Raw genomic sequence first — 16,857 nt, forward strand, 5'->3', positions numbered from 1 at the left:
GACGGAGGGTGCCACGGTTGGCTTTTGGAAACGACGACAGGACAGACGCGGCGGGTTCAAAATCTTTTTGCTCGACATTCGCGATTCCCGCGGAGCCCCGCCTCGGCTCCGCCCACTTCCTGCGCGTGCTATTCGCGCGTTCAAACCTCGCTTCGACCAGCCCGCCCTCCGTCCGGCCGATCCCTCCTCAAATCATCACGCCCCATGCCTCTTCGACCCGTACGGTCCTCCACGCCGCCAACCTCCTCATTTGTCGTGCCCGTCGACACTCGACGAGTCAAACTTACATCGTCATCGTCACATGCGATCTGCGCCGGGTCCGTACCCGCCCCTAGTCCCAGAACCCGAAGCCCCCCGGGCGATATCCCGGCCGCCGCCGCCGCCGCCGCGCGCCGCGTCGAGACCCCTGGCCTCGAGACCCCGGCCCGTCCCGTCCGCGGGCGTGTTCCGCCTGCCGTCGTCGGCGCCCCGGGATCGAGGCTCCTTCTCCCTGCTCCTCTCCCTGGACGCGCCGCCTCCGGCGCCGAGGGCGGGTCCCGCGGAGGGCCGGGTGAGCGCCTGGGTCTGCTGGTACTTGAGGATGGTCCAGTCGAAGACGTAGTCGTACTGGTAGCCCTCCCGGATGAAGAGGTCGCGGAAGAGCTTCCTGACGTAGGAGTAATCCGGCTTGTCCTCGAAGCGGAGCGACCGGCACAGCTGGAAGTAGGTGACAAACTCGGGGGGAAACCCCTTGCACAGCACCTCGATCGGCGTGGACATCTTCTTCTCGCTGATCTTCTCGTACTTCTGCTTCTTCGTCGCCGCCTTCAGGCCCTGCCACGGCAACGAGCCGCGCAGAAAGTACATCAGGACGTACCCCAGCGACTCGAGATCGTCGCGACGCGATTGCTCAATGCCGAGGTGGGTGTTGATTGACGCGTATCGCGCAGTGCCCGTGAGGTTCTTGTTCTCCCTGTAGGGGATGTGCTGGTGGGACTTGGGATCGCGGTACTTCTTGGCGAGCCCAAAGTCGATGATGTTGACCTGGTTGGCGCGCTTACCGAGCCCCATCAGGAAGTTATCGGGCTTGATGTCGCGGTGGATGAACGACTTGGAGTGCACGTACTCGATGCGCGACACGAGCTGATCCGCGAGCATGAGCACAGTCTTGAGCGACAGCTTGCGGTTGCAAAAGTTGAAGAGGTCCTCCAGGGACGGGCCGAGGAGGTCCAGGACCATGATATTGTAGTCGCCCTCGACGCCGAACCATCGCACGTTGGGAATGCCGGCTGTTGGGGTTGGGGCGACGGGTCGTCAGCGTCGAGAATTCAACCGTGACGGAAAAAAAAGGAGGGGAGACAAAGGATCTGGGGGGGTACTCACTTCCTCCCTGGAGAATCTTGTACAGCTTAGATTCGTACAGAAGCTGGGGGTGCTTCGTCTTCACCGATTCCTGTTGCGTTGAAAGGGACGGAGCGCGTTCGCGTCAGCGGATGTCTCGTGGCGCGTGCGAGCGGGTGATCGATCTCGAGCAGAACGTGGCGCGTCTCAGACTGGTTCTCCTAGGGTTTGTTTTTTGGAACGCTCCGGGCTGGATCGGGGTGGACGCGGGTGCTCACCAGCTTGATGCCGACCTCCTCTCCGGTCTGAATGTGCGTGCCTGTGGGTTAGGAAGGAAGCGGGTGGGTCAGCGGTCCGCGGATCGGGCCACGAGGGGATGGAAACGCGTCGAAACTTGGGGTCACCCCCTCCCGCCTCTTCACAAAATTGGCGAGCCCCGTGCCAGCGGGGCAAGCGTGCCAGCGGGTGCTCAGTCGAATTTTGCCGGTCGGGCCGCTCACCCAGGTAGATGTCTCCGAAGGATCCGCTCCCGATCTTGCGACCGAGGCGGTACTTGTTCCCCACGCGAAGCTCGAGACCGCTGGACATCTTGGACCGGCGCTAAACCTTGATCGGCGCTTCGCAACCGCGATCGCCGCGCGGGATCCGGAGGAGTTGGTTCTGCTGGTGGCCTATCGTCCGGGCCGAGAAAGCGCTGAAGACCTGTCCGCTCGGCAAGTCCCAGCTGTCGGCGGATGCGATGCGCAGACGACGCGTCCGATCCTTCCGACGGTGTGGTGGGGTCTTCTAGACGACTCCTGAACACGCGTGCCTGGCGACGGTGCGTGCCGCTGCTGGCCTTCGCCGCTCAATGTGCGCGTCGTCGGTTGCTTCACGCGTTTGTTGATTGACCACCAGGCTGTGCTCCGTGACGGAAATTTCTCCAGTGACCGCCCTATGGTAGATATGGAGCGCCAGTCAGAGAAGGTTGGCGAGCAAATCACCATGGCGCCGAGCGAGAGTTATCAGCACGTCGTGAAGGGCGGCCTGAAGTTCAAGGGAGGCGGGGGCCTGCCCACGGCTGGCGGCGTCAAGAAGAAGAAGAAGAAGGACAAGAAGGTGCGCTCGATCCCCGCTCCCCTCGGTAGGCTGCCCTCGCCCATCCCTCCGGAAATCTCACCCCACTTCCCCGCCACGACCCGCACGCGCAGAGGGACGCGGAGAGGCCCCTCGAGCTCGCCGCGGGCGACGAAGACGGCGAGAAGAAACCCTCAGAGCCCAAGGATAACCGCACCGAGGCCGAGCGGAGGTACGACGAGCAGGCGGAGCGGACCCAGGCGAGGCTCATCGAGAAGATGGCGTCGAAATCGCACAAGGACAAGGTGAGGGAGTTCAACGAGTACCTCTCGAAGCTCAGCGAGCACCACGACATACCAAAGGTCGGCCCGGGTTGACGAATGCGCATCACGCGGGTCCGCGCACGTAGCGATAGCACGCGGGGGTTCAACAGTAGACTATTAGGCACCACTCGCCGGTTCCGCCGCCCCAACCCTAGCTAGTAGCTACCCGGGACTGGACGCGACGATGTCGGCCACCTCGGTGTCAACCTCCCCATCCCCCGCGCGCGTGAACGTCACCGCCTTGGCGACGTTCGCGCCAGCCTTGTACGTGAACCGGTTGGACAGCTCCACGCGCAGACCGACGTCCGCTCCTCGCCCGCCGCCGCCGGCGTCGACCGATCGACTGCCTCGTCCCTCGCCGCCGCCCATCCCGAGCTCCACCATGGCGCACCGATGCGCTTCCCGCAGCACCACCACCAACTCCGTCTTCCGTCCGCACACCAGCAGCAGGTCGTACTCGGCGGGGCACACCATGGCCAGGAAGTTGTCCGACATCTCCGACATTCGAAGCGACGCGAGGGACCGGAGCGGAATCTTTCGCCGAGCGCCGCGGCGAGCGTCGGCGTCGAGGAGAAATATCGAGTTTGCGCACACGAGCAACGTCCGTGGGACCGCCTCGCCGCGCCTGTTGATCTTCAGCACCTCGCAGCTGAACAGCACGAGCGGGGGCTCGCCATGCTTCGCCATGAGCTTCTGGACCTCGGCATCGTTTCGCAGGTCGCAGTGGTCTGTGGTGTTACGCGGGAGCCGAGCGAGGGGTCAGATCGACGGGGGGATCGACGGGTCAGCCCGGGGCGGAAACCGAATTCGGGGGGGAACCGAGGGCGCTCGCCCGGTCGGGGCCGTGCGAGGGCCGCGACGACGTCCGGCATCGAAGGGCGTGATCCGTGTCGATCGCCTAAGGCGTCGATGCGCGCGTACCTCCCAGAAAGAGCTTGCCGGCGCTCGAACGACGTCGCTCCTTGCGACCCTGCGGTGGGAGTTCGGCGTCTCGTTCGTCAGGAGAGAGCGCACCACGGGGGTTGAAATCCAACAACGACGGGGGGGGATCGGAAGCGAGAGGGAGAGATCGGGGCGGCGACGGAGGATCGGGCGCGAGCGGGTGACGTAGCGACGCGAGCGCACCATGAAGGGCTGGAGCGGCTCCTGAATCTCGAAACCCATCGTCGCCAACCGCCCGCGGCGCGGCGACAATGACGGCGCGCTCAAACCCGTCTCGGGAAAAGTCGGCACGCGAGCGAAACGATGACTTGTGAGACACGGGCGTGGCGAAATGAAAAGTTTTTCAGCAAGCAGCGCTACGCTACGAGTCGTGCCTTAGCCGATGAGCGCGTTTGCGAGCGACTTGCACTTCACGGGCCCCGCGGACGTGACCATCTCGAGCCCCTTGTACGCCGCCACGCAATCCGCGGTCGTCTTCAGGTCCGGCGCCACCTTCTCCCAGGTCTTCTTCTTCTTCATCTGGTTCTCGGTGTGCGGCTCGCTCTGCTCGCCGTCCCAGCTGCCAAACTTGACCCTCTCGCCCGGCGCCGCCCCCTCGGGACAGACGAGGAGCTCGACGTTCTCGTGGGCCTCGTCGCTGGCGCAGAGGATCATGCCGTGGGAGGGAACGCCCGCGAGGTTGCGAGCCTTGAGGTTGGCGAGGACGATGACGTTCTGGCCTTCGATCTCCTGCGAGCGTCGTGGGTTGGTGTTGGGTTGGTTATTGGCGAGTCGGCGTTTGGCAGCCACGCGTGGTGGGAAAAAAATTCTCTTCAGGGTTGGAGGGCTTCGGTGACGCGACGCCCGGCGGGATCGGGCGGCTCCGGGTCACTGACGGAGGCTGGTCTCGCTCACCTCGGCGCTCATGTAAGGCACGAGACCGGAGCAGATCTGCCTGGGCTCCGCCTCGCCCACGTCGATCTCCTCGATGTAGAGCTTGTCCGCCTCGGGATGCTTGTACGCCTTGAGCACCTTGCCCACGCGCACGTCGACGAGCTCGACGGGGGAGACCTCCTCGCCGGCCTCGTCGGCCATGGCGCGGGTCTGCACCGCCGCGGCGCGACGAGCGACGCGGGCGGTCGCGCGGAACGCCGGCGCGGCGGCGGCGATGGAGTGCACGGCACGGAGGGCGAACGCCATGGCTTGCGAAGGTCCTGCGGCAATCGGAAGTGGATAACACGACGATTGGTTCAGTCGAGTCGACGGAAGGATGGTGCCCGCGGGGGGGGGGGGGGGGTTGTCGAGGCGGAATCCCAGGAGGGAGGAGATGTCGAAGGGCTTTAGGGCGACGATACGGGATACGACGGGGTGGGCACCGAGCGCGCACCTGTTCTACGGTCGAACGCGCGAGCGTTGAAGTGGCCGCGCGGATCGGCGATCGTGCCGAGGTGAAAGCTCCGAGCCGTGCGCATCTGAAGAAGCTGAGAAGGAGCTGACGACAAGTGTCCTTTCCAATCTGTCGGTCCGCAGCCCACAACGCACATCGTCCGAGCACGCACCATGGCTGCAGCGGTCACGAACGCCATCACCCTCACCCGCCCGCGCGTGGCGGCGCGCCGCGCGGCTCGCCGCGTCGTCGCGGCGAAGGCCTCCGCGTCGTCCCCCGACGCGGCGTCCGCGCCCGTCTCCAACCTGGGCCCCTCGCGATCGTCCGCCCGGGAGGTGGCGCAGGTGGCCGCCAAGAAGGCCGTCGTCGCCGTGCCCGCCAAGGGAAGCGAGCCCGCGACCGCCGATCGCCCCTTCAACTTCGCGGGATCCGCGATCCTGGCCGTCCTCATCGGCGGGGGTCTCACCGTCTTCCGCATCCTGAAGACGAAGATGGACGAACGCGAGCAGGCGCTCTACGAGGCCAGGGTGGAGGCCGCGGCGGAGGCCGCGGCGGAGGAGGGCGGCGAAGCGGCGCGCGACCGCAACGATAAGTTATTCGGTGACTACGCCAAGACCAAGGAGGAGATGGACGCCGCGGCGAAGGCCGCCGCGGACAAGGCCGAGGGCAAGTGAGAGGGAGAGGGGCGCCGTTCTCGTGAACTGTGTCATCTTGAAACACCGCCGCGAATCGTCTCGGCTCCTCGTGACGTCTCAGCACCCGAGCTGGATCCGGATGCTCTCCAGCCATCCAACCTCCTTCTCCTCGCCGCCCTCGTCCAGGATCGTGTGCACGCCGAGGTGACCGCCCTGCTTACCCTCGCGCATCCGAAACACCACCTTGTCGCCCACCGTGAGCACGACAGCCTTGCCCATCTTGAGAGGCTCGAACCTACCGACCCCGTCCTTCATGTATCCCGGTCCGTCCCTCAGCGCCTTCATCCGCACCTTGTCCTTGACCACCGTCAGGGTAAACTGCTGCCGGGAGACCGCCTTGGAGAGGACGTTACCGCATCCCCGTCCCATCATCTGCACCCCGGGGTACAGCAAAATCTCCGCGGGCTCCGGCTCCTCTTCCTCCTCCTCCAGCGCCTTCATCCGCTTCTCCGCGGAGATCTCCTCGACCAGGTACAGCGGCGGATAGCCGTCCGGTTGCCTCGACGGCCCCCCGCCCTCCGCCTCTACGAACTCCCCCTCCTCCTCGGGGATCATGCTGAGCCTGTCCTCAATCTCGCGAATCTGGTTCATGATGTTGTACATGGCATCCTCGTAGTTCATCCCCGGCACGTCGTCGTCGCTCATCAGCCTCAGGTTCTTAGGATCGAAGGGCACGCCCAGGTGCCCGGGTTCCTCCAGCTGCGACGCGATGTTCTCCAGTATCTCTCGTTCCCCGTCGTCCTCGTACTTGTCGTCGTAGAATCTCGCCGAGATCAACTGGCCGATGTTGTCGACAATCGCGGTGGCCATCCCGATCAGAACGAACGCGTTCGTGATGGCCATCATCGTGGTGATCAGGTCCACCTTGCCGACCTCGCCCCCGGACTCGTACTCGATGTACACGCCGCTCCAGTGCCTCTCCACCCTCACCTGGTCGTGCGACTGCAGAGACGGCTGGTTATCGTCAAAATCCAGGTGCCCGCCCACGTAGTACACGTGCGTCGCGGGGCCGAACATCTCCTTCGTCGGGACAAACTCGACGCTCACGAAGGTGCGCAGCGTCGTGTCGAACGGTCTCCACGGATCCGGGTTCGTGTTGGTGGACTCGAGCTTGACGCGAAGGTGAACGCCCATCAATCGATGCGGCGCTCGCTTCTGGGCAAACACGGAGCTCTTGCCAGCCGCCGTGTTGCTCTGCGCGTCCAGATCGATCCCGGCGCTGGACAGTATGTCGCCTATGGTCAGTCGCGCGGCGTCGTTCTTCACACCCGGGCTGTGCGTCACCGTGCTGCCGTCCGGCTTACGGATGATGAGCTCCGCGGGTGGCTGCGCCAGGCCAAACGTCGCCGTCACCGTGAACGATAAATCGAGAGCCAGGTGCTCCGGCCCGGCGATGAACGCGTCGCGGACGTTGGAGACGGTCTCGGTGCACGCCTTGAACTCCGTCCCGTCCTTTCCCGGGCACGTCCTGGTCACCGTCCTCTGCCGGAAGTGGGTGTTGACCCACAGCGTGTTTGCATCCTTCTGCGTGAACTCTGACGCGTCGAGCCTGACGCACTGCGGGTCCTTGTACGTGTCGTTCGCGACGGACACGTAGTCCACGAGGTCGTTACCGGTCCCGACGCAGTAAGGCAGGGTCGACGCGGCGTTGCCGGCGAGGTCGTCGAAGTCGTCGCGGTAGATGCTCTGCGTCACGGACGTCGTGGGCGTCTCAAACTTCATGTACGAGTGCGACACCACGATGGAGTAGAACGCGTACGTGGTGATGAGCGACATGAAGAAGAGGTGAAGCAGGATGAGCGTCTTGTCGTACGTCTTGACCAGCTGCGAGGCGATGGGAGGTGGGACGCGGTGTGGATGACGGGCGTCAGGGGATCGACTCGATGGACGCTCGGGGTTGGTGGTTAGAGGGGCGAATGAACATTCGGTTTTCGCGGGAAGACCGGGACGGGGCCGACGCACCTTCACGGTCTTGTACGTGATCATCTCCTTGACGAGGAACTTTACGCCCGCCCATAGCCCCATGGTGCCGCGCGTTTCTCGACCCTCCCGAAAGCCGAGAGGGGGCACAGCGCGCGACGAGTGATTTGAACCGGCCGGTGCCTATTTCACGGTTCACAATTCATGGATGGCTCTGATTTGCATCTTCGCCGCCTGGTCGGGTGTTACGGATTTTCCCCTCCGGCCGGTGGGCAGTCACACTGGCGAAATTTTCAAGGAGAGGGAATTGGCGTTTTCTTGTTTCCTCTCGTCACGCATGGCACAGGATGAACGAGGCATGATGATAAGTGTTATTAAAAGCTTTCTTCAGGTCCTCCTCCAGTCGTCGCTCCGACCGACTTGTCTCTCAACAGCGAGCTATGTACACGCCGCCCGCGCCGTTGAGCAGCGCCGTTGAGCAGCGGCGCGGCGGCAATACAATAAAAATAGCACCCGCCCGCGCTTTAATCCTCCTCCTCCTCGAGAAGCACGATGTAAGTGACGACTCCGAAGAGCAGCAGGGTGGGCAGGGCGAGCGCGTCCTCCAGGTCGTCGTCCTTCGCCGCCTTCTTCTTCGCGGGCTTGGCGGCGACCGCCTTGGTCGCAGCCGGCGAGGTGGCGACGGGCGGCGCGGGGGTGGTCGCCGCGACGGGGGCGGGGGCGGAGGAAGCAACCGTCGGCGGCGGCGCCTGCCGAACCGGGATGGCCGGCGTGAGCGCCTCCTGCGCCTGTCTCGCCCTCTCCGCCTCCTCCCTCACCCTCTCCCTCGCCTCCTTCGCCGCCGCGTCGGCCGCGGCGCGCTCAGCCTTTTGCTGCTCAGCCGCGGCGGCGATCGCGTCGCGTTCCTCCTGCTCCGCTCGCCTCGCCGACTCCTCTCGAGCCTTGGCGGCGTCGATCTTGGCCTGGGTGATGGCCGCGGCCTGGGCCTCGGCGGCAGCCTTGCGCTCCTTCTCGGCGATCTTGTCCTCCTCGGCCTTGCGGAGGAGGGCGGCGATGCGGTCCTCGGACGTCGCCGGGACATTTACGGGGGGCGCCTCGGTTTTGGCCGACTTGGCAGCCTTGGCGGCGGCAGCCTTGGCGTCGGCGGCGGCTTTCTCCGTCTTGGCCTTCTCGGCGGCGGCCTTCTTGGCGGCGTCGGCCTTTGCCTTGTCGGCGGCTTTCTTCGCCGCGGCCGCCTGCTTCTCGGCAGCCTGCGCCGCCTTCACGGCTTCGGCGCGCGCCTTGGCCGCTGCTTCCTGGGCAGCCTTCTTCTCAGCCGTCTCCTTGTTGATGACAGCCTTCTTGGCGTTAAACTCCGCGCGTTCCTTCTCCTGCCGGACGGCAGCCTCGGCGCGAGCCTTGGCCTGCTCGGCGTCGCGTTCGGCCCTGGCGGCAGCCTTGGCGGCGTCGCGTTCAGCCTTTGCCGCCGCCGCCGCGGCATCCGCCTCATCCTTGGCCCGCTTCTTGGCCTCGGCGGCGGCAGCCTTGGCGGCCTCGGCGGCGGCCTTCTCCTCGGCGGTTGGCGCGTTAGCCTCGCGCTCAGCCTTGGCGGCGGCCGCGGCGGCCTCGCGCTCGGCTTTCGCGGCGGCGGCCTTGGCCTCGCGCTCCGCCTTAGCGGCGGCAGCCTTGGCCTCACGCTCAGCCTTTGCGGCGGCGGCCTTGGCCTCGCGCTCAGCCTTCGCGGCGGCGGCGGCGGCTTTGTCCTCAGAGTCCACCGCCGCGGCGACGGGCGCGGGCGCGGGGGCGGCGGGTTCCTCGACGGGAGCGGCGGGTTCCTCGACCGCCTCGGGCTCGGGTTCGGGCTCGGGGGGTGCCTTGGGCTCGAGCTCCGCGTACTCCCTGAACGCCTTTCCAACGCCGCTAAAATCGACGCCCATGTCGCCGGCGGAGATGGGCTTGCCCTCGTCCGCGGACTTGACGACGGCGGCGACCCTGGCCTCGGAAGCGGCCTTGGCCTCCTCCGCGCGCTGCGCCTTCTCGGCCCTGGCCCTCTCCTGCGCAGCCTTGAGCTCGGCGGCCTTCTCGGCAGCCTTGGCCTGCTCCGCCGCGGCCTTGGCCTTGGCCTTCTCGGCGGCTTTGGCGGCGCGGGCCTTGTCCCTGGCGGCGGCGGCGTCCGCCTTTGCCTTTTCCTGGTCGCGGAGCGCCTTGGCGCGCTCCTGTGCGGCGGCGTTCTGTTCCTTGGCGCGCGCGGCGGCAGCCTCCGCGGCGGCAGCCTTCTTCGCGTCGTCGCGCTTCTTAGTCTCAGCCTTTTGCTTGGCCTTCTCGGCGTTGGCCTTGGCGGCCTCAGCCTTCGCCTTGCGCTCCTCGGAAGCCTTCCTGTCCGCAGCCTCCTTCTCGACGGCGGCGGCGCGGGCCTTCGCCTCGCGTTCGGCCTTGGCCGCGTCCGCAGCCTTGGCCTTGGCAGCCCTGGCGGCCTCAGCCTCGGCCTTGGCGACCGCAGCCTTGGCGTCTCGCTCAACCTTGGCGGCGGCGGCAGCCTTGTCGGCTTCAGCCTTCTTGGCGGCGGCTTCGGCGGCCCTGGCGGCGTTGGCCTTGTCGGCCTCGGCCTTCTTGGCGGCGTTTTCCTTAGCCTTGGCGGCGGCGGCCTTTTCCCTCTCAGCCTTGGCGGCCTCGACCTCCTTCGCCTTCTCAGCCTTGGCCTTGTCGAACTCAGCCTTCTTCGCGGCGTCAGCCTTGGCTTTCTCAGCCTTGGCAGCCTCCGCAGCCTTGGCCTTCTCGGCGGCGGCGGCGGCCTTCTCGGCGGAGTCATCGGGCTTGGGCGCCGGGGCGGGCTTGGGCGCCGGGGCGGGCTTCTCGGCCGCCGCCTTCTCGGCCTCAGCCTTTGCCGCGGCGGCAGCCTCAGCCTTTGCCGCGGCAGCCTTCTCCCTGTCAGCCTTGGCAGCCTCGAGCGCCTTGGCCTTCTCAGCCTTGGCAGCCTCGCGCTCCGCCTTCTTGGCGGCGTCAGCCTTGGCCTTGTCGGCGGCAGCCTTCTCGGCATCAGCAGCCTTGGCGGCGGCGGCCTTCTCGGCATCAGCAGCCTTGGCGGCGGCGGCCTTCTCGGCATCAGCCTTCTTGGCGGCGGCGGCCTTCTCGGCTTCAGCCTTCTTCGCGGCGGCAGCCTTGGCCTTCTCAGCCTTGGCAGCCTCCGCAGCCTTAGCCTTGGCGGCCGCAGCCTTCTCGTTCTCAGCCTTCTGCGCCTCGGCCGCCTTGGCCTTCTCAGCCTTGGCCTTGTCGGCGGCGGCCTTCTTGGCGGCGTCAGCCTTGGCCTGCTCGGCGGCGGCCTTGGCCCGCTCAGCCTTGGCGGCCTCGACCTCCTTCGCCTTCTCAGCCTTCGCCTTCTCGAATTCAGCCTTCTTCGCGGCGTCAGCCTTGGCCTTCTCAGCCTTGGCAGCCTCGGCGTCCCTCTTCTTGGTGGCGGAATCGTAAGCGGAGGTGTCTCCCGCCTGGAGGGAGAATCCGGCTGCGGGCGCCGCCGCGGCCTTGGCCTTTGGCGCGGGAGCCGGCTTGGCCGCGGGCTTGGCCGCGGGCTTGGCCGCGGGCGCGGGCTTGGCCGGGGCCTTTTGCGCCTTAAACTCCTCGACGGAGGGGACGTTGGCGTCGCGCGCTTCCTCGCGTTTGATCTGGCGGGCCTGGCGCTCCGCCGCGGCGGCTTCAGCCTTGGCGATTCTCTCCGCGGCGGCCTTCTCAGCCTTCTCAGCCTCGGCCGCTCGTTCCGCGGCGATCACCTTGGCGGCGGCGATGCGCTCGGCTTCAAACTGCGCGCGCGCGGCCTCGAGGTCGCTGGACTGCGCGGCGGCGGCCCTGGCAGCCTCGGCTCGGGCGCGGGCTTCCGCGGCGGCTTTCTCGGCAGCCTTGGTCTTCTCAGCCTTGGCGGCATCAGCCTTGGCCTTCTCGGCAGCCTCGGCCGCGGCCTTCTTGGCCTTCTCGGCCTCCGCAGCCTTGGTCTTCTCGGCGCGCGCGGCTTCGCGCTCAGCCTTCTTGGCGGCGTCGGCCTTGGCCTTTGCCTCGGCGGCTTCCGCGCGGGCCTTGGCCGCGGCGGCGTCCTCGGCAGCCTTGGCCTTGTCAGCCTCAGCCTTGGCCTTGTCAGCCTCGGCGGCAGCCTTGTCAGCCTCGGCCTTGGCGGCGGCGTCAGCCTTGGCCTTGGCCTCGGCAGCCTTCGCCTTCTCGGCTTTCTGCGCCTCGAGCGCCTTCGCCTTCTCAGCCTTGGCCTTGTCGAACTCAGCCTTCTTCGCGGCGTCAGCCTTGGCCTTCTCAGCCTTGGCAGCCTCCGCAGCCTTGGCCTTCTCGGCGGCGGCGGCGGCCTTCTCGGCGGAGTCATCGGGCTTGGGCGCCGGGGCGGGCTTGGGCGCCGGGGCGGGCTTGGGCGCCGGGGCGGGCTTCTCGGTCCTGGGCCTCTTGGGCTCGGGCTTGGGCTCCTCGGGCTTTGGCGCCGCTCCGGTGAGCTGATCGTAAGCGGAAACATCTCCGGGCTTGAGGGTCAGGCCCTCCTTCGCCGGGGGTTTCTTGGGACCCGCCAGGGTGGCCTTGGGCGTCGACACCGGCTTGGGCTGCGCCGGGGCGGGCTTGGGCGTCGGTGTCGGCTTGGGCTTTGGAGCGGGCTTCTCCGCCTTCTTGGGCTGCGATTTCTTAAACTCCTCAACCTTGGGAGGCGCGGTGCCCGTGAGCTGGTCGTAGGCGGACACGTCGCCGGCCTGGAGCGAGAGTCCCTCCTTCGCGGGACCGGTAGCCTTCTTGGCGGGGGCGGGCGCCGCCTTCTTGGGGGCGGGCGCCGCCGCCTTCTTCGCCGCGGCGGCCTCGTCCTTCGCCTTGCGCTGCGCGTAGAGGTCCTCGGCGGAGAGGTCCGCGATCTCGGAGAGCACGGGGCCGGACAGCGCGACGGCGCCGTCCGGGACGAAGCGCGCGCGGTCGGACTGGCCGTAGAGCTCCTCGATCGCGCCCGCGGCGAGGGCGACGGGCGCGATGGCGACGTTGGCGATGATGGACGCGGCCGCGACCCCGGACATGACCTTCTTCGCGATGGAATCTTCGAGCTCGGGGGCGTCGTCGGACTTGGCCTTGGAAGGCACGTGCTCCTCGGGCGCCTTACCGGCGCGGACCAGGGTGGAGACCCTGCGTCCGTGCGCCGGGGTGTTAGCGCCGAGCGCGTTGGCGCCGGAGACGCCCCGGAGGAGCTGCGACTGGGACGACGCGAGCGACGACATCGCACAGCTGGATTGTTACACCCGATGGATCGACCGCCTGCCGATTAATTTATCCCCGGCTCTCTTGAACGCGGCTGGGTGAGCGAGGTGTCGCCCTGGTTCCCTGGTCGGGAGATGGAGGCCTCGAACGGGGTCGAAGCGTCGCCTCGCCTCTGTGAGAGGTGGGCGCGTGTGCCGGTTATGGACTTTCGGAGCACTCGAGGGCGACGATCTTCCTCGCGTCCAAACTTTACAGTTGGCTGGCTCAAAACAAATCCAACTTCGGCTCCAGCCAATCACGGCAAAGGACCGTATCGGGGGAGAAGATTCACTGACAATTCAGGCGGGAATTCTCGAGTTGGCGGTTAGATTTGCATTTGCATTGATTTATCGACAAAAACGCAGCTGCAGCTGTGAAACTCAGTACGAGGTCCCGGTCTTCCTGTGGTGGATGGCGGTCAGCCCTTCCTCCTTCAGCAGCTTGCCTTCCCTCACCGTCGCCAGCACCACCCAATGGTCGCCGCACTCCATCCGCTCGGTGACCTCGCACTCCAGGTAGCTCAGCGCCTCGGTGACGATCGCGCAGCCGTTGCGCTCGCTGATCTCAACCTCCATGTCGCCAAAGCGGTTCTCCCCAGGCTGAAAGGGCTTCAGCAGCGCCTTCATGGTGTCCTTCTCGTTACCCGCCTGGAGCACGTTCAGGTTAAAGTTGCTCCCTTTCAGCAGGAACGACTCCACCGCGCGCTCCTTGGCGACGGCCACGGTCAGCGCGGGCGGGTTGAACGACGCCTGGCTGACCCACGACGCGAGCATCGCGGATTGCGCGTCATCCTTCTTGGCGGTGACGGCGCAGAGCGAGCCCACGATCCTCCCGACGGCGGCGGCGGTGTCGGACTGCCCGAAGGACGAGCCCGCGGACACTTGCTTGGTCTTGTCCGACTGCTTCTTGCGGCGGATCTTCTTGACCGACTGCGCGAGGTCGGTGCCGGACTCCTCGCAGATTTGGAGCGTCTCCTGCGTGGGCTTGAACTTGCAACGAATGGGTGAAAAGGCAAAGTCGAATCCGCCGTCTTTGAGCCGCGCCTCCATGAGGTCGACAGCCTCGCCGGACCAGCCGAAGCTGCCGAACACGCCCGCGGGGAACTCGCGCGTGGACTCCTTGACGATCACGCCGAGCGCGTTGCTCACGGGGGTGGGCATGTGCCCGCCCAGGGTTGGCGCGCCGATGCAGAATCCATCCGTCTTCTTGATGAGCGCCTCAATTTCCTCATTGGTGCTCAGCTCGCAGTTGAGCATCTCGACCGCGACGCCGGCTTTGGTGATGCCCCTGGCGATCGCCTGCGCCATCGCCGACGTGTTACCGTACGCCGACGCGTAAATGACCGCGACGCTAAAGTCATCCGCGGATTTTACCTGCGCTGCGACCCATTCCCGGTACTCGCGGACGAGCTCGTTCCTCGCGCTCCGAACCACCGGGCCGTGCAGCGGCGCGATCGCGCTCATCTTCGCCGGCTTGGGCACGTACACCTTGTCCCCGGCGAACGGCTCGGCGAACTTGAGCAGGAGGCGCGTGAGACCCGGGGCGACGGACTTGGGCCGCTCGGCTCCTCCGCTCGAGGTGTCGGGATCGTCGCCTACGTAAGGCGCGAGCGTGGTCAGCGCCCTCGCGGCGGGTCGCGCCATCGGCGCGAGCATGCAGTCGAAAAAGTACCTCCAGTCGCCGCCAAACTCGTCGAACCCGAGCCCGACGTCCGTGGCGTCCTCGTCCGCGCCCGTCGTCTTGGTCGCGACGTGCGCGGAGAAGAGCTTGGAGGTGAAGAGGATGCCGGATTGCGGGTCAAACGTCGCCACCGTGTCCGGCCACCTCGGGGTTGGCGCGGTGGTGAACTTGAGCCTCCTCGCGCCCCCCAGAGGCAGCTCCTCGCCCGTCTTGATCGTGCGCAATCGCGCTCGTAGGCCCTTGGGTCCCTTCCACGCCTTCGTCAGCGCCTCGGAAGACGCGGGCGTGCCCGGCTTGAGCGCGGCGTAGATGACCTGCGCCGCGGGATTGGAGCACCACACCTCCACGGCGGGCGCGTCCGCCGGTCTGGCGTCCAGGACGGTGGCGAGGGCGTCGACGCGTTTCGGGGAGAGGTGCCCGAGGACGATGTAGTCGACGGCGCCGCAGTCGATGGCGCCCGCGAAGACGGACGCGAACGACTTGTCCGGGAGGTCCAGCAGCGCGGTCTTATCGGCGCCCTTCACGATGTACGAGTTGTCGGTGGAGCCGCGCTGCATGCCGTACTCGACCTCGAACTTGAGGCGCTCCTGGCAGACGCACCGGACGATTTGCACGCCGTCCGCGAGGGCGGAGATGTGCACCTGCGAGGCGGACTTTGCATCGCCCGTGGGCGCGCGCGCCGTGCTCTGCTCCGTTTCCTGCTCGGTGGACACGGCGCGGGTCGCGGCGGGGCGCGCGCGGGGCTTAGCGCGGGGCTTAGCGCGCTTCCCCGCGGTGGCGGTCAGGCGCGATGCGGCGCCGAGCGAGAACGACGACGAGGCCGCCGCGAGTGAGGCGGGCATCTCTTACGCGCGTCTGTGTGATCTGATCGTAGTTGACACGTTGGTGACAGAGAGGCTGTCGGGAACTTTCAGCCGGAGGAGGAAAGGTCGCGAGGTGGTGTCCGTGCGCCGCGAAGCGCGCGTCGGCGGCGGTCGGGGAGCGCGCGGGCTTCGCTGAGAGCGCGCGGGATGTCCCTCTGGGTCGCACGATACGCGCGCGCCCTGCGTTTGAGCGGCCTCGGCAACCCCCGTCACCAACGCCCACATTCTAGGTCTGGGTGAGTCATCTTTTCGGATGACGCATCACGCGCCAGCCCTGCAGTTCGCCACGTGAGCGAATCGCGTGAGTGTTTCGCACAGCTGAGCAGTCTGAAATTGGCGAGAAAATTGGCATTTTCACATCGGGCGGTTCGAACACTGTTCGAACTGCTGTGAGCCGTTGTCGATGTTGGCACCACTTCGCTCTCCAGTCTTTGCGGGGGCGGACGAAGGGCATGAAGCGCGTCTCCCCCTCGAGGCTCTGGGATCGGGTCGCCGAGCGACTCGGCACCGACCGAGAATCCGCGCAGCTGGAGGTGCTTCTCGCGGCGGGATACTCGTGGTGCGCTCCCACGACAACACGACCGCGTCCCCCTTTCCCTTTGTGGCCCGGGGGGGTGCCCGATTTCCGCTCGGCCAACTTTCGCGCGACAGTCGCTGACCACCTACGCGACCGCCTTCCCCCCGCAACCATCCGCAGGGACGACTCCACGGGCGAGCTAACGTCGTGGCCGATCAATGACCGACCCGAACCCCGCTCGCCTCCGCCCGAAGCGCCCGACGGCGCGCGCGTGAGCTCCCCAATCGACCTGTGCGGCTCCCCCGAGGGGTCGAACCGCGCGGTGAGCGAGACCCCTTCGCCGACGCCCCTTCGCGCGAGACTCGGCGCGGCGCCGAGGACGATGACGAGTCCGGAGGTCAACGACGAGGACGAGGAAATCGAGAACGAACCCGCCTCCGCGTCTCGGCGCGCCATCGACGCGACGAAGACGAGCCGGCGACGGGGTCACGGCGTCCAGCCCGACGTGAGATTAGCGGCGGGCCAAACAGGCGACGCGAGCCGGCCGAAAAAACGACGGCTCAAGGCGGACAACGACGGCGGCGACGGCAGAGACGACGTCGGAGGCGCCGTGGCGCTGGAGGATCGGCTCGGCGAGTGGATCAAACGCGACGACGAACTGTACGAACGGATCCTGTTGATGAAGACGGTGGACGTGGACGACGTCGCGGCGGCGCTGAGAGCGGACGGCGGGCCGGACAAGGAGAACGCGTCGGAGAACGCGTGGACGAAGAAGGTTCCGAGGACCAAACTCCTCGCGTACCTCGAGTCCGAGGGCGTCGCCGTGGTGTCCACCAAGAGCCGACGAGGGAATAAGACGCACTTCTGAAGACGCGACCAAGATTAATTAGCGCTAGATGAACGTAAGATTAGCGGCACGACGTAAGATTAGCGGCAC

General features: G+C 66.7%; 9 protein-coding genes across 9 annotated transcripts; 4 read left to right on the forward strand and 5 right to left on the reverse strand.

Moving 5' to 3' along the window:
- Positions 1 to 297: 297 nt before the first annotated feature.
- Positions 298 to 1,908, reverse strand: MICPUN_81419 (predicted protein; the record flags this gene model as incomplete). The annotated part of the gene is made up of 4 exons (XM_002502369.1): positions 298 to 1,268; positions 1,363 to 1,432; positions 1,599 to 1,639; positions 1,821 to 1,908. The coding sequence occupies 4 exons, from the start codon at positions 1,906 to 1,908 to the stop codon at positions 298 to 300; spliced, it is 1,170 nt and encodes a 389-aa protein (XP_002502415.1).
- Positions 1,909 to 2,510: 602 nt separating this feature from the next.
- Positions 2,511 to 2,753, forward strand: MICPUN_81889 (predicted protein; the record flags this gene model as incomplete). The annotated part of the gene is made up of 1 exon (XM_002501988.1): positions 2,511 to 2,753. A coding segment is annotated over one exon (243 nt), but the record flags the coding sequence as incomplete, so codon positions are not given.
- Positions 2,754 to 2,861: 108 nt separating this feature from the next.
- MICPUN_58395 (predicted protein) lies at positions 2,862 to 3,863 on the reverse strand (the record flags this gene model as incomplete). The annotated part of the gene is made up of 3 exons (XM_002502370.1): positions 2,862 to 3,427; positions 3,621 to 3,669; positions 3,825 to 3,863. 3 exons carry the CDS (start codon positions 3,861 to 3,863, stop codon positions 2,862 to 2,864), a joined length of 654 nt encoding a protein of 217 aa, XP_002502416.1.
- Positions 3,864 to 4,016: 153 nt separating this feature from the next.
- On the reverse strand, positions 4,017 to 4,715 carry MICPUN_82300 (predicted protein; the record flags this gene model as incomplete). Its single annotated transcript, XM_002502371.1, has 2 exons — positions 4,017 to 4,370; positions 4,536 to 4,715. The coding sequence occupies 2 exons, from the start codon at positions 4,713 to 4,715 to the stop codon at positions 4,017 to 4,019; spliced, it is 534 nt and encodes a 177-aa protein (XP_002502417.1).
- Positions 4,716 to 5,180: 465 nt separating this feature from the next.
- On the forward strand, positions 5,181 to 5,681 carry MICPUN_58397 (predicted protein; the record flags this gene model as incomplete). Its single annotated transcript, XM_002501989.1, has 1 exon — positions 5,181 to 5,681. One exon carries the CDS (start codon positions 5,181 to 5,183, stop codon positions 5,679 to 5,681), a length of 501 nt encoding a protein of 166 aa, XP_002502035.1.
- A 21-nt stretch (positions 5,682 to 5,702) lies between these two features.
- MICPUN_108220 (predicted protein) lies at positions 5,703 to 6,125 on the reverse strand. The gene has a single exon (XM_002502372.1). The coding sequence runs from the start codon at positions 6,072 to 6,074 to the stop codon at positions 5,760 to 5,762; it is 315 nt and encodes a 104-aa protein (XP_002502418.1). The 5' UTR covers positions 6,075 to 6,125; the 3' UTR covers positions 5,703 to 5,759.
- A 1,846-nt stretch (positions 6,126 to 7,971) lies between these two features.
- MICPUN_105549 (predicted protein) lies at positions 7,972 to 12,889 on the forward strand (the record flags this gene model as incomplete). Its single annotated transcript, XM_002501990.1, has 3 exons — positions 7,972 to 11,062; positions 11,090 to 12,077; positions 12,158 to 12,889. The coding sequence occupies exons 1-3, from the start codon at positions 8,385 to 8,387 to the stop codon at positions 12,887 to 12,889; spliced, it is 4,398 nt and encodes a 1,465-aa protein (XP_002502036.1). The 5' UTR covers positions 7,972 to 8,384.
- A 285-nt stretch (positions 12,890 to 13,174) lies between these two features.
- Positions 13,175 to 15,124, reverse strand: MICPUN_90715 (predicted protein). Its single transcript, XM_002502373.1, has 3 exons — positions 14,855 to 15,124; positions 14,459 to 14,779; positions 13,175 to 14,332 (listed from the first exon to the last, which is right to left on the reverse strand). Exons 1-3 carry the CDS (start codon positions 15,095 to 15,097, stop codon positions 13,241 to 13,243), a joined length of 1,656 nt encoding a protein of 551 aa, XP_002502419.1. The 5' UTR covers positions 15,098 to 15,124; the 3' UTR covers positions 13,175 to 13,240.
- A 718-nt stretch (positions 15,125 to 15,842) lies between these two features.
- On the forward strand, positions 15,843 to 16,850 carry MICPUN_58401 (predicted protein). Its single transcript, XM_002501991.1, has 2 exons — positions 15,843 to 15,962; positions 16,101 to 16,850. Exons 1-2 carry the CDS (start codon positions 15,856 to 15,858, stop codon positions 16,786 to 16,788), a joined length of 795 nt encoding a protein of 264 aa, XP_002502037.1. The 5' UTR covers positions 15,843 to 15,855; the 3' UTR covers positions 16,789 to 16,850.
- Positions 16,851 to 16,857: the final 7 nt, after the last annotated feature.

The sequence above is a fragment of the Micromonas commoda genome, chromosome 5 (genome assembly GCF_000090985.2).
Source record: "Micromonas commoda chromosome 5, complete sequence".
In the NCBI taxonomy this organism is placed as follows: Eukaryota; Viridiplantae; Chlorophyta; class Mamiellophyceae; order Mamiellales; family Mamiellaceae; genus Micromonas; species Micromonas commoda.